The following is a 14,800-nucleotide window of genomic DNA, read 5'->3' on the forward strand; positions in this document are numbered from 1 at the left end:
GTCACCAAGTCCTGTGAGAGAGCCAAGCATCCGGGAGCTGGAGAAAGTCAGTCCTGCTGTAATGGGGAGGCTGTTGCTCTCTATGCATCAGCCTCCTTCCTCGCCAAGCAGATTGGAGAGGTGAGAAAAATGAAGATCAGTTGCCAAAATAAAACACACCTGAGAAATTGCAGCTGCCAGGGTGGGGAAGGGGCTTGACTGGTGTCTCTGTGTTCACAGATCATTATTTCTTTCTACTTAGCTGCAAAGAAGAATTTTAAAAAGGTCACTGGAGAGTGAACGGGAATTCAGTGAAGTGTGAGAGAGAGAAAGGAGAGAGCTTTGATTCTACCGATACCATGGTGCTATTCTTGGTATCTTTCCATACTTCCATCCCCCCTTTCAGGCCAGGTATATTACACAAACAGAATTAGGGAATTCAAATATAATTAGAAAAGCGAATAACTACCATGTTACTATCGAAACCAACCCGTGCAACTACAGTTCCCAGAAATTAGTATTAGCAGGAGCATTAGTAGGAGCATTGCCAGCAGATCTAGGAAAGTGATTAGCCCCCTTTATTTGGCTCTAGTGAGGCCACATCTGAAGTATTGTGTCCAGTTCTGGGCCCCACATTACAGAAAGGATGTGGATGCACTAGAGGGGGTCCACTGGAGGGCAGCCAAAATGATTAGGGGGTTGGAGCACATGACCTACAAGTTGCAGCTGAAGGATCTGGGCTTGTTTAGTCTGCAGAAGAGAAAAGTGAGGGGGGATTTGATAGCAGGGTTCCAAAGAGAGGCTCTTCTCAGTGGTGACAGATGGCAGAACGAGGAGCAATGGTTCCCAGTTGCGGGAGGGAGATCTAGGATGGATATTAGGAAAAACTATTTCCCAAGGAGGGTGATGAAGTCTAGACTGCAGGCTTCTTTCCGAAGAAGCTTTTCTGGAAGAGATCTTCCGGAAAAACTTCTTATGAAAGAGAGCGTCTACACAGCAAAAGTGCAACAAAAAAGCGGCGTGCTTTTTCAAAAGACAGTGTCCACATTGGTTGGACGTTGTCTCCCATTTCAGTTGTGATTACTGTGGACGGAGTGGCCACCAGGGCACCTGTGCTTTTTCCTGGAGACCTCTTCTTTTGAAAAAACACTCTCTTCCGCATCCACACACGCCTTTTTCCAAAAAAGCTTTTTCAGAAAAAGGCTTCTTCCTTTTTAGAATGAGGTTTACCACCTTCGGAAAAACCCCTCCGTTACACAATCGCAGTGTGGGCGTAAGTATTGTTTTTCTGGAAAAATGGCCGTTTTTCTGGAAAAACTCTGCAGTGTAGACATACCTTGGGATGGGTTCACTAGGGAGGGGGTGGAATCTCCATCATCCCAGCTTGAGAAAGCCCTGGCCGGGTTGATTTAGTTGGGATTGGTCCTGCTTTGAGCCGGGGGCTGGACTTGATGACTCCTGAGGTCTCTTCCAGCCCTGGGGTTCTATGATTCTGTTCCATGCATCTGATGAAGTGGGTCTTTGCCCACGAAAGTTTATGCTCCAATACATCTGTTAGTCTATAACCGGAGTTCCCAACCTTTTTCAGTCCCTATTCTCCCTTGGCTTTTAGTAAACCTTTCTGTACCCCCTATTCAAAATGAAAGGAAATCAATTCTAGACTCTAGAATCCACAACTTTTTTCACTAACGCTATGGGTGCATCTAGACTGGCAAGATTTTGCGCAAAAGTGGTTGCTTTTACGCAAAAACTTGCTGCCTGTCTACACTGGCCACGAGAATTTGCGCAAGAGCACTGACGTTCTAATGTATGAAATCAAAGATTCTTGTGCAAATACTCTGATGCTTCCGCTCAGGGATAATCCCTCTTGCGCTAAAATGGCCATTGGAGCTTTCTTACACAAGAGAGCGTCTAGACTGGCACAGATGCTTTTGCGCAAAAAAATGTCTTTTACGCAAAAGCATCCGTGCCAGTGTAGATGCTCTTTTGCGCAACTACTTTTAACGGAAAAACTTTTCCGGTAAAAGTACTTGCGCAAAATCATGCCAGTCTAGATGCAGCCTACTACTTTTGGAATATTTCAATTAGAATAATCTAGTTATTTACCAAATATTCCCCATATGCCCTTGACAAGCTTCTCATACCCCCTGGGGGTACGCGTACCCCAGGTTGGGAACCCCTGGTCTATAAGGTGCTACAGGACTCCTTGTCATTTTTGTTCTATGAATGTTACTATTCCCACGCAGTGTCTGAGTGAGTTTTGATATCCTGTGCTTCTCACCCCACCTTCCCCCTTCTTCAGGCTCTTCAGGTAGGTAATTTTGGAGGCAAATAGCAGTGGCTATCACAGCATATCTGAAGGGCGTGCTGGTACAGTGTGGATTCATGGACCAATAGAATTTCCCTGGAGAGTAGAGGTTGGTGAGTCGGCTGGCTAGGCCTATTGCTCTTTTAAATCAGCATTTTTAACCACCAGAGCTTCTTTTTTCTGATCTGGAGTCTAAGGCCGAGTGAGAGAACAACCCAGGCTTCTTTCTTGTTGGTTGTTAAAAGTTGTCTGTTGTAAATACATTTATCCCACTAGCTGCTCTCTTCTGGCAGAGTGCTGGGCTCTGTCTGGTGTCTGTGGATACATGTTTCATTGAGTCGGGGTTTTTTTTTTATAGTTACCTAACACATGAATGTGGAGCGGAAGCCAGAAAGCTTTTTGTAATTATGTGACGGTTCTCTGCTCCTTGCCAAGCGAGATCCCAAGACAAGTGAAGTCAGATGGTGCTTGTGCCGGAGAACTGCACGATCTCTTGCCAGAGGTAGCCGGGTTAGTCGGTTTCAGCAGAAACAACAAGGAATCCGGTGGAACCTTAGGGTATATCCACACTTGCCCCCTTAGGATATGTCCACACTTGCCCCCTAGTTCGAACTAGGGAGGCAAATGAAGCATACCGAAGTTGCTAATGAAGTGCGGGATTGAAATATCCCGCGCTTGATTAGCATATTCGTGGACGGTCGCCATTTTAAAAAGCCGGTAGCCCGAATTAACTCGCCACATGTAGACACGGTAGTCCAATCCAAAACCCTTCTATGTTAAGTTATTCCTCCTCAGTGCCTCCTGGGGCTTTAAATCGAGATAGTAGACATCTTGAATCCTGTGTACAGATGTGGTCTCCTCACCTCAAAAAAGATATTTTGGCTTTGGAAAGGGTTCATAAAAGGACAACTAAATTGATTAGGGGTTTGGAACGGGTCCCATATGAGGGGAGGGTTAAAGTGACTGGGACTTTTCAGTTTGGAAAAGAGGAGACTGAGGGGGGGATATGATAGAGGTCTATAAAATCATGAGTGGTGTGGAGAGGGAGGATAAAGAAAAGTTATTTATTAGTTCCCATAATAGACGAACTAGAGGACACCAAATGAAATTAATGGGTAGCAGGTTTAAAACTAATAAAAGAAAGTTCTTCACACAGCATGTAGTCAACCTGTGGAACTCCTTGCCAGAGGAGGCTGTGAAGGCTAGGACTATAATAGAGTTTAAAGAGAAGCTAGATAATTTCATGGAGGTTAGGTCCATAAAAGGCTATTAGCCAGGGGATAAAATGGTGTCCCTGGCCTCTGTTTGTCAGAGGCTGGAGAGGGATGGCAGGAGACAAATCACTTGATCATTGTCTTCGGTCCACCCTCTCTGGGGCACCTGGTGCTGGCCACTGTCGGCAGACAGGATACTGGGCTAGATGGACCTTTGGTCTGACCCAGTATGGCCATTCTTATGTTCTTATGACTACATTAGGGAAACCTGCCTCGGACTAATTTTGAGGCTTCCCTGCAGTGTAGACGTGCTATTTCAAAAGAAGCTGTTTCAGAATAACTATTCCGGAATAGCTTATTTTGAAATAAGCATGCAATGTACATGTAGCCCTTGAATACAAAGGGACTCTAATTTGATTTAAGGTGGCTATTGAAATAATTGATGATTATTAGTAGTAGTATCCGTATTATTCCAGAGGAAAGGTGGTATATTTGCAGCAAGCAGACGCAGATATTTCTGGTCATGTATGAGCCACTTTCCTGTTTGTATGACCAGCAACTTTTTAAAAGGGATTCCTGATGACAGCCAATGAGCTCGGTAGAGTTTGTAGCAGGATTTTGCAGTGGCCAATAATATGTTTGCTTCTCCTACTGAATTATCTGAAGAAATTAAAGCACAAGAGGATGGTGAAGACAAAGAGTAATACTTTTGCTCCGAGCCTTGTGCGTTCATCTGTCCCTTTCTATGACTTGATCCAATTTTCCCTGTGCCTAGGCCTCTTTGCCATCTTTTGGGACCACACAGACCTTGCATAGACTGGCCCAACCCCCGTGCTAGCTGTCTGTATTGGTGACTCTCCTTCCCTGTGTTTTGGCGGCTGTCAGGGAATGCTGCTGCTTTGGGGAGCTTTTTCCCACTGCTCTCTGGCATTGCTTCATTTGGAAACTATTCAGCCGCGCGCCTCCCCGTGTATTCCCAGACTGCTCCACGTGCGGGTTGCATGAATGACAATGTGGAATAGCGGCGGGCTGGGGCAGGAAATGAGCTGACATTTGGTTCACCACCATGCCTGGCTCATGTTTCTTTCATTAAACGGGAAATAGCTCTTCCTACCTTCAGTGAACAATATCGGCAGCTTCACTCTCTCCGCGTGAGCTGAAGTAGTTCGACCACTGGACTTCGATCCAGTGCAGCAGTTTTCAGACTTTTTTTCCTCACGACCCAATTGAAGACATTTTTTATTTCGAGGACGAGCTTCACGGGGGGGCCAGGAATGAGGGGTTTGGGTGCAGGAGGGGGCTCAGGGTTGGGGGCAGGGCATTGGGGTTCCAGGTTGGGCATGGGCTCCCCTCCAGCCACTCAGTCAGCAGAGCAGTGGGGATTCTGAGACGGCTTCCCGCCGGTCCTGGCACCTCAGACCGTGCTGTGCCCTGGAAGCAGCCAATAGCAGGTCTAAGTCCTGGGCAGAGGGACGCAAGTGGCTGTGCCCGCTGCTTTCACACGTGGGCACCGTCCTCCCCAGCTCCCATTGGCTGGAAACCAGCCAATGGGAGTGTGGAGCTGGTGCTCAGGGAAAGGACAGTGTTTGAAACTCTGTGGACCCCTGCCTAGGAGCTGGACCCATTGCTGGTCACTTCTGGGGTGCAGCAAGGTCCGTGGCACCAGGATGGGCAGGAAGCTGCCTTAGCACCCCCACTAGTCACCAGATCTCCCTACAGCAGGGTTTCCCAATTGGTGCTCCGTGGAACCCCAGGGTTCCGCAAAGCGAAAGTAAGAGTTCCGCAAGAATGTGGCATTGCCCCGCCCCCTTTTAAAGAGACCAAGTATTTTGCAGGGGTTTTTTTTTTTTTTAATTGCTCAACCAATTCTGGTGGGGCTTTTTTTTTTCTTTTTTTTTTTTTTTTTTGCTTGCCAAATTTTACTCTGGGAACCCTTGGGGTTCCTTGAAATTATTTTAAGCTGAAATGGGTTCCGTGGCCAAATAAAATCCGGAAACACTGCCCTACAGCAAAGCCACCCAGCACCTGGCATTCCACGGTCCAGTACTGGGTCATGCCCTGTACTTTGAAAACCAACCACTGCTCTAGCTGACTTGTCTGATGGCTGAAGTTCAATTCTAACATTAGCAGGAGGCCAGAGAATATCATTCAAACACATTAAAAATGATTCCCGCGCATGGCAGCGGATACTCATTCTGTATCAATGGACCCAGACGTGCAGTCATGGAAATATTATTGGGAATCAGGAAAACTCACACTGGAATGTAAATATGCCGCTCTTGACCACGTTATTCTGTCGCTTCCCCTCTATTTTTCCATCATGTAAAGGGTGAATTTAGCTTTTTATTTTTAAGGTAGCTTTGTTTGTATGGCTGCTGTTCGGGGAGTGAATAGGTTAGTGTGCTCGGCTCATTTTCATTGCAGCTCTGCTAACAGTTGTTTTGAGATTGGAGCTGGCTAGAGGTTAAGAACTTAGTTTCACTCCCACTGCTAAGGTTTTGACATTTGTTTCCATTGCACCGTGGAACAAATCCAAGACTGTTTTTTCCCCCAAAAAATATTTTTCACTAAAACACCAGAAGGGAGCAACTTGGACATATAAATATCCATTGTGATCATGCCTTACATAGGTGGTGGGTATGATGGGCAGGGGGAGGCGTTGCCTTTCCAAACCTCCATCCTGGCCCTGACCACTCTCCACCCCCAGAAAGCCTCTTGCAAGGCATACTGGAAGCGGAGTGTTGCTACCCCCAAGTGCCTGCCTTCCCCGCACTCTGGGCCAGGGATGCTGGGTCCGTGTGCCCTCATTCCACCCCATGGTGCTGTGAGGGAGGTGGCTTGGCTCCTGTGGGGGGCGGGGCCTGGGAAGAAGGGGTGGGGCCTGAAAAGAAGGGGTGGGGACTGGGAAGAAGGGGCGGGGCCTGGGAAGGAGTGGGGCCTGAAAAGAAGGGGTGGGGCCTGGGAAGAAGGGGCGGGGCTAGAGTCTTGCCTCCCCAAGCCCTAGTTTCACTCACCACCCATGATGTCTTACCGCTGACACTGAGTTTTCTTTCCTTTCAGCCAGCCCACACGGCATCCTACCTGCACTGACCGCCAGCTGTTAAAGAGAAGAGCTGGCTCGGAGAGGGGCTGAAAATGGGAAGATTTCTGGGTGTCAGCCATTACCACTGCTTCCTCGTGCTGTTCTTCATCACTTCTCTGAGCCCCGTGGGCCTAGCCCAGTATGAATACTGGCCCTATTATTCTGGCTACCCTGAGCCACCCCAGCCAGAATACCATGCCCCCCAGCTGCCCCCCAACGTCCCCAAGATTCAACTGCGGTTCTCTGGCCACAAGCGGAAGCACAACGAAGGGCGGCTGGAGGTGCTCTATAACGGAGAGTGGGGCACGGTGTGTGACGACGACTTCTCCATCCACGCCGCCAACGTGGCCTGCAAGGAGATGGGCTACATGGAGGCCGTGTCCTGGGTGTCCGGCGCCAAGTATGGAAAGGGAGAAGGTAACGTGGTTGGGTCTCCAAGGCCCAGCTGGTGTTTACTTTCACTTCGTTCTTCTTGGCCCCCCCGGTGCAGGCCCATGTTGTGGGGCGGCTTCCAGTGGTAAATCCTAGGGCTGGAGCAGATCTCAGGAGTCATCAAGTCCAACCTCCTGCCCAAGGCAGGACCAACCCAACTCAATCAACCCAGCCAGGACTTTGTCACGTTGCAACCTAAACATCTCTAGGGATGGAGATTCCACCCCCTTCCTAGGAAACCTATCCCAGAGCTTCTCCACCCTCCTAGGGTATGTCTATACTTGCCCCCTAGTTCGAACTAGGGATACAAATGCAGGCACTCGAAATTGCTAATGAAGCGGGGATTTAAATATCCCGTGCTTCATTAGCATGATCTCGCCAGCGCACTAGTTCGAATCACAGCTAATTCGAAAGTGAAAGTGTGTGCCGGGACGCGTTAGTTCGAACCAAACCCCCTGGTTCGAACTAACATTACTCTTTATTTTGCAAATGTAGACATACCCCTAGGGAAATTAAAAGCAAACAAACCCCAAGCAAACAGGGACTTAAACCTGGATCACTTTAGGCTCAGGGCAGTGCCTGAACCGCTGGACCATCTTGCCTTGCTGACCAAGAAATATTAAATGAATTTAAGGACTTGTCTATGTGAATGCTTCATTCATGGCCAGTTGGGGTGTAAAGTTGCTCCACTCTGGCCTTTTGCACACTTAGGATACGTCTACACTGCGGTGCTATTTCGGGATACTTCTGGTATCCCGAAATAGCTATTCCGTGTCTTTTAAACAAGCCCGTTATTTCGAAATAGCTTTTGAAATAACAGGCTCGCTATTCCGGCGTCCCTGCAAACCTCGTTCTACAAGGATTAAGGGATGTTTCGGACTAGCGCTCTATTTCAAAATTTGGCACTGTGTAGACCATAATTCGAGTGTATTTTGAAATACACTCGAAATAAGCTACACTATTTGTGTCACTCAAATTGCATAACGTATTTCGAGCTTTGGGTGCAGTGTAGACTCACCTTTATTGTCCATGTAGACCCTGGTGCCATGTGCTAACAGTTCACTACTGTGCTTTAATCTGCTCCTGTTTCACGCTACGGAGCTGGTAGTGTGCAGTAGCCGGGTCTGGGAGGGAGCTTGGATCACAGCAGAGCAGAGTCGAGCAGAATGACTTCTCGTATCTTGCTCACAACACTCCTGTTCATGCAGCCCAGAGTCACGTTTGCTTTTTTTGCAACAGCGTCACACTGTTGACTCATGCTTAGCTTGTGGTCCACTAGGACACCTACGTTTTGGTGTCAGAAGGGGAGGGTGGAGCAGTGAAGTTTGAGAGCCTGTAAGGGACTGTCTGAAGGGCGGCAGCAGACTGAAATTTTGCCGAGGGCAGCAGTTTGTCTTGAGTGGCTTCTGGACTAGGCTGTGAGCCCCTCCCTCTCCAGTCTGTGTTTCTAATTATGTAATTAAACCCACTTAATAGCAATCGTCCAGCAATCGTCCAAACACACTAGCTCTGGCCAGGGGAAGGGCTCTCATCCAACTGAACCTTACATGAAACTGTCTGTGTTTATTTTCTCTCCTCCTTGATATTCCAGACACATGGCTGTGACAGAGGTAACATGGACTGTTACACACAAGGCATCACACTTCAGATCGGTGCTTCCAAACAGGCACTGCATTAAGATCTAGGCAGGCAACTATTGGTGTGTGATGCATAGGAATGGATTATTAAAGGTATTTTGGGCGTTGAATACAAGTTGAACCTCTCTAGTCCGGCACGCTCTGGCTTAGCAACCTCCGTGATCCGGCATGATCTGAGTTAGCCGGATGTCCACTTAGCATGGGTATGGCCAAGTTTCCGGCACTCCCATAAAGTTTGTTTACAGCCACCAGGCCTGACTCTCAGTATTCAGTGTTGTTATTTAGCTCTAATATACTCCTAAATGTCTTCTAAGAGCCCAGCAAGCAGTGTATGTGCTGATAACGCTGCTAGACAATACTGACTTCCCATGGGTCAGCAAATTCTCTGGTTCAGCAGTGATCAGGTCCCGAGGGAGCCGAACTAGAGAGGTTCGACTTGTAGCTCCATAAGCCTCAATAACTATGTTTATAATTGGTAGCATGAGGGGTACAGAGCCAGGTTCCTGCTTCGATCTAACTCCATGCATTCCATGCTGTTACAGTGGAGATGAATTTGGCCCATAGTTTAACACCCTCTTTTAACTCCCACACCTATAAAATTACCCATAAAAAGCAAGCCAGGCTTCAAACTGACTTGAGAGAAATGTGAAACCTCCCGTGTTGCTCTTACACTGTGGATCTTGGCTTCCACTGGCCAGCAGGAGGTTTCCAAGGGTGAGGCCATGACATTTGAAACAAAATAGTAAACTCTGATCCACTGAGAGCGGCTGCTTTTTCTCGGCACGCTGCAGGGCATCTGGGCTGTGGAGCTGGGATTCACTGGGGCAATTTCTGCTTTGACGTGATGGGGGGTCTGAGCCTGCCTTGCCCTGGGAGAGAGAGGGAGGCTGGCGGATGGATCCAGGATGTGTGAATCAACCAGCCAAGTATATTAAAGCAGCTGCACAAGGCACTGGGGGCTCAGGGTGTTCCTATGCTGAGGCTGGGGTTAGTAGAACTGCAGTTCATAGAATCACAGAGCTGGAAGAGATCTCAGGCATCATCGAGTCCAGCCCCCTGCCCAAGGCAGGACCAATCCCAACTAAATCATCCCAGCCAGGGCTCTGTAAAGTCGAGAATTAAAAACCTCTAGAGATGGAGACTCCACCCCCTCCCTAGGGAACCCATCCCAGTGCTTCCCCACCCTCCTAGGGAAAGAGTTTTCCCTAATATCCAACCTAGACCTTCCCCACTGAGCTTGAGACCATTGCTCCTTGTTCTGCCATCTGTCACTGAGAACAGCCTCTCTCCATCCTCTTTGAAACCTCCTCTCAGGAAGTTGAAGGCTGCTCTCAAATCCCCCCTCGCTCTTCTCTTCTGCAGACTAAACAACCTAACTCCCGCAGCTGCTCCTCATAAGTCATGTGCTCCAGCCCCCTCGTCATTTTGGTCGCCTTCCGCTGGATCCTCTCCAATCTCAGATTCTCAGATCTCAGGGCTGTTAAGCTTTAGCATGAGGATTTTACATTGTTTGTAGCCCGGGGCTGGGAATTGCTGAAGCCTGGGTCCCAACCTGGGGCCCTAGGACAATTATTTTTAACGGGATGGGGGGCACTTCAAGATTTTTGGAAGGGGGCAAGAGGTCGGGATGGAGGTTGGGGGCAGAAAGGAGCTCGGGGTAGAGGATTGGGGTACACCAGAGGGTGTGAGGTCAGGGGAGGAAGTGAGTGGAGGAGGGGGTTTGTGACCTGGGGCAGGGATCTGGAGGGCCGGGTGTTGGAGGGGGTGCAGGATCTGGGAGGGAGCTGAGACCAAAGCCCGGGGTGCAGGAGGTGGTGTAAAGGGTCTGGGTTGTGACCTGGGGCAGGGAGTTGGGAGGAGAGGGAGGGAGAGGTGCCAGGTGCAGGCTCCGGCCAAGAGGTAATTCTCCTAGGTGGCTTCTGGCCAGCTGCCAGTAGGACCCTAAAGCAGGACCATGCCTACCATGCCCCGCATGGAGCTCAAAGCTGCTGGGGCCTTGTGCATCTCTGTGTGACGCGCACCGCATGGGAGTGGGGGCACCACGGGCTGCTCATGCCCACGGGCACAGCCCGGCCAGTTCCCACTGGGTTTGCTGGATCTTTGGTCTGACCCGCTTATGTCCTTAATATGGGACAGCCCCTGGGTGGCCTGCCACTCGCGTTAAGCTCGCAGGGTTGGATTTTTTTCCTCACAGGTGCACAATTCCCCTCAAAGGCCCTGGAGAAGCCAGGGGTCAGTGCTTCTGAGAACCAGGCCCTTAGAGACACCGGGGAAAAGCACTGTGGGAGGGTGGATTCCATGTGATACGCTTGGGGACTTTTCCTCTCTTCATCGGGTGCAGGGAGAGCATGGCCAGGCTGTTGAGCTGTGGCTTGTGATTTTAGGTGTTCAGCCTGGTGATGCCTTAAGGGGGCCAGATCTTTCAGAAATTGAGGGCTCAGCGCTGTCGGAGAGTCGGGCCTCGTTAAGGGGTTTCAAACGGGCACCGGGAATTCCAGGCCTCCCAAGTCATTAGGCATCTGTTGACATTTGGGCCAAAACACACATTTAAAAAAAAAGAACAGCGGGATTCAATCAAAACTCAGCGTTCTCGCCAGAAGGAAGTTTCATAAGGATTTAACACAGGGGTGGGCAATAATTTTTAAAAGGAGGGGCAGGCCTCGGGCGGAAAGGGGGGGCAGGAGACTTCTTGTGCTCCTCCCCACCCTAATTGTCCTGGGGTGGGGGAGTGCGAGAAGTCTCCCCCTCCCTCCCACACCCTGCCCCCTAGAGAGAAACTGGCGTTCCCTCTGGTGCCGATCGGGAGGAGACCTTGCATGTTCTCCCTGCCCCCAGGCTGACCAGGGCCTGGTGGCGGGGGAGCGTGTGAAGTCTTCTTGCCCCGCAAGAGCGCACGTAACCTAGAGAGACACACTGGCTGTTTTAAAACAGCCAGCACGTCTCTCTAGCCCAGGGGTGTCCCAACTTTTTTCAAAGAGGGCCAGATTTGATAAAGTGAACATGCGTGAGGGCCGACCATTTTGCCTGACATTCTTTGAACCATTAAAATTAAATGCAAATTAACTATTTTATGCAAAGTTTATTGCAAAGGGCATACTTTTCATTTCGTCACATGGATGACAAATCTAAACAGGTGTTAAATCACTCTGCCTTTCATATCTGAAGGCCAGATGAAAAAAAAATCCAGGAAGCTGAAATATGTCAGGAACATTGTAAAGTACATTACATATTATTGGTAATAAAGGTTGTCTGTCAACTTTTAAGTTCAAAAAATATGAACAGGAACATAACACCAAGTATACATGTTGTGTCCAAATATATTTATAACTGATTTAGACCAACTGACATTAACTGAGATTTTACAATGTATTCATCTCAACACATATGGATTTGTTGGGGGCCATTAAAGATAGATATTGCCAAATTACCTGGGGGGCCATATTAAACCGGAACACGGGCCGCAATTGGCCCACGGGCCGGACTTTGGACATGCCTGCTCTAGCCACTACGGGGTGAGAAGTCTTCATGTGTTCCCTCCCCTCCCCCCAGACCCTGATTGGTTTGAGGGTGGAGATCCACTGGCTTGGTGGGCCGGATCCAGCTCGCGGGCAGCCCTTTGCCCACCTCTGGTTTAGACCAATTATTAGTGAATCTAGTTTCTCCTCTCCGCTGTTTGCCCACTGATGTCTCAGGTCTTTCTATTCTCAGGCACAATCTGGTTGGACAATGTCCACTGTACTGGCAAAGAGGTGACGCTGGCAGCGTGTACCAGCAACGGCTGGGGCGTCTCAGACTGCAAACACACCGAAGACGTGGGCGTAGTCTGCAGTGACAAGAGAATCCCTGGCTTCAAGTTTGACAAGTCGTATCTCAACCAAATAGAGGTAAATGGACATATAACTTGAAGGATGCCCATTGAGAGTCAATGGGAGTCTTCCCACAGGCTCTGTCTGCCAAGGGGATGACCAGAAACACTGAGGGTATATCTAGACTGCATCCCTCTGTTGGCAGAGGGATGCAGATTAGGCAGGTCGACACTGCAAATGAGGCAGGGATTTAAATATCCCGTGCCTAATTTGCATAAAAATGGCCACCGCGTTTTGGCAACTCAACACTTTGTCGGCAAAAAGCGGCAGTCTAAAGGGGGATCTGTCGAGAAAGAAAGCCTTTTTTGACAGATCCTGTAAACCTCCTTGCAGAAGGCATAAGGGATCTGTCGAAAAAGGCTTTCTTTTTCAACAGATCCCCCTCTAGACTGCCGCTTGTTGCCGAAAAAGTGCTGAGTTGGCAAAACGTGGCAGCCAATTTATGCAAATTAGGTGTGGGATATTTAAATCCCTGCCTCATTTGCAATGTCAACCTGCTTAATCTGCACCCCGCTGCCGACAGAGGGATGCAGTCTAAACATGCCCTGACATTGTTGGTAGAGTCGGGCACAACCTGCAATGTTCAGCTCTATGCTCCAACTTTCCCAGTGCTTGAGCTGTGTAGACCTGGGGTTTCGAATGTCACGTACTGGGTTTAACAGCACTGCATGATTCTTTGATGTGTTGTCCTGTGGGTGGCTCTTTTTTATCTACTCGGGCTACATCTACATTGGGAAGGTTTGGTGATAAACGTGCCGTCGCATGTGAAAGTTGCCAAAAGTGAAAAACGATCAAACCAGTTTTTCTGTCTCCCATTGTTGTCATTTCAATGTCACATGGCTAGTTCCCTGTTGACAGTTAGACCAAAGCATTGTGGGTAAGCATCCCACAAGGCAGTGTTGAGAGAAGGCAGAGCTGATCCCTGCGCTTCTTGGGATTCCCTCGTAGCGCTGGAAGGTCTCCATGCTGAGGAATGTCCAAGCAGCACAGGCATCTCTCCAGCCTTCCCCCCACAGCAACAGAACGGGAGCACTCCAATGATTTGCTCTTTGTTTGTTCCTCAAACGGGGAAGCTCATTCCGCTATCAGAAACTTCCCAGAGCGTTGAAAGGAGAGGGGGCGCAGGCCTGCAAGGCAGCAGAGATCACAAAACACTGAGCAGAGCCATCAGGGCAGGCATTGTGGGATACTGGCAGTAGCCAGTCCTCTCAACAAAACAAACAGCCAAATCTACACTGGCTCTTGTTGACAATAAAGGGAGGGGAAAAGACAAAAGTCTCTCCCTGGGATGGAAGTTTTTTGTTGCCAAATCTGGGTGTTTTTCCTGACAAAAGTCACATTGCAGTGTGAACACTTCTCACTGCTTTGTCACCAAAAGGCAGTTTTTGGTGACAAAAATGTGCAATGTAGACAAGCCTTTAGCCTTCATGTACACATTACAATATAAGATGTTATATATTACAGCTCTTCCATGAAATTGGGACATACAATTTTTTAGTTTCTACCATCCTTTTTCTGACTTGTCCATTGAGACTGAAGGACCTAGAGGCAGACTAGCAGCACCTAGCATTATGTGGCGCTGATGTCATTCAAGAAATCTAGCTGCTTCTGTAATATAAATAGAACAATAACATAAAGTACCTTTTCAGTATGAAGTATCACAGGGCACTTTACAAACTATACCCTGTTTACAAGAATCACTTTTACCAGTGCTAAAATGTGGTTGACTTCAAGGTGAAACATTTATTTAATGGCAAACTCTGCATGATTTCTACTTCCTGTCTTATACTCTCCATCAATAACAGGCAAATATTTCAGGGCATTTTCTTAGCTTAATTTTTTCTAGCCGTAAAATAGATTAGGGATGTAAGTGACTAGTCGACTAGTTGACTACCTGATAAGCAACTAGTCGATTAGTGACTCAACTAGTTGCTTTCCTGTCCCCCTGCATTGACTATTCAATTAGTTGATTAATCTAAATTTAATATCCTTAAAATAGATACATGCTGACATTGTTAGAGTTTTTAAGCAGAAATTTTTAATAAATATATTTTACAATTTCTTTGTAGTGTATGAGAATATCCCAAACCTTTTAATTTTTTCAACAAATTTTTAAAAACTATTTTCTGGTGTGATTTTGACTCATCTAAAGATAGAACTGTGGAATACTGTTCCTGTAATTAGAATATTTCCTTATTATTAAAAGCTATGAATAATTATATGCCATTGTATACAATCACGACTAGGATTCTCTTTGGTGTCTCCTGGGCAAATTTGGGTGC

General features: G+C 48.0%; 1 protein-coding gene across 1 annotated transcript in view; it reads left to right on the forward strand.

Moving 5' to 3' along the window:
- Window positions 1-14,800, forward strand: part of LOXL2 (lysyl oxidase like 2) — a 90,045-nt gene that overhangs the window by 5,273 nt on the left and 69,972 nt on the right. The window contains exons 2-3 of the mRNA XM_075910805.1: window positions 6,562-7,000; window positions 12,361-12,536. Coding sequence (XP_075766920.1) covers window positions 6,637-7,000; window positions 12,361-12,536 — 540 coding nt within the window. The 5' untranslated portion in view covers window positions 6,562-6,636. The remainder of the gene's footprint in view (window positions 1-6,561; window positions 7,001-12,360; window positions 12,537-14,800) is intronic.

This window comes from Pelodiscus sinensis, chromosome 28, assembly GCF_049634645.1.
Source record: "Pelodiscus sinensis isolate JC-2024 chromosome 28, ASM4963464v1, whole genome shotgun sequence".
In the NCBI taxonomy this organism is placed as follows: domain Eukaryota; kingdom Metazoa; phylum Chordata; order Testudines; family Trionychidae; genus Pelodiscus; species Pelodiscus sinensis.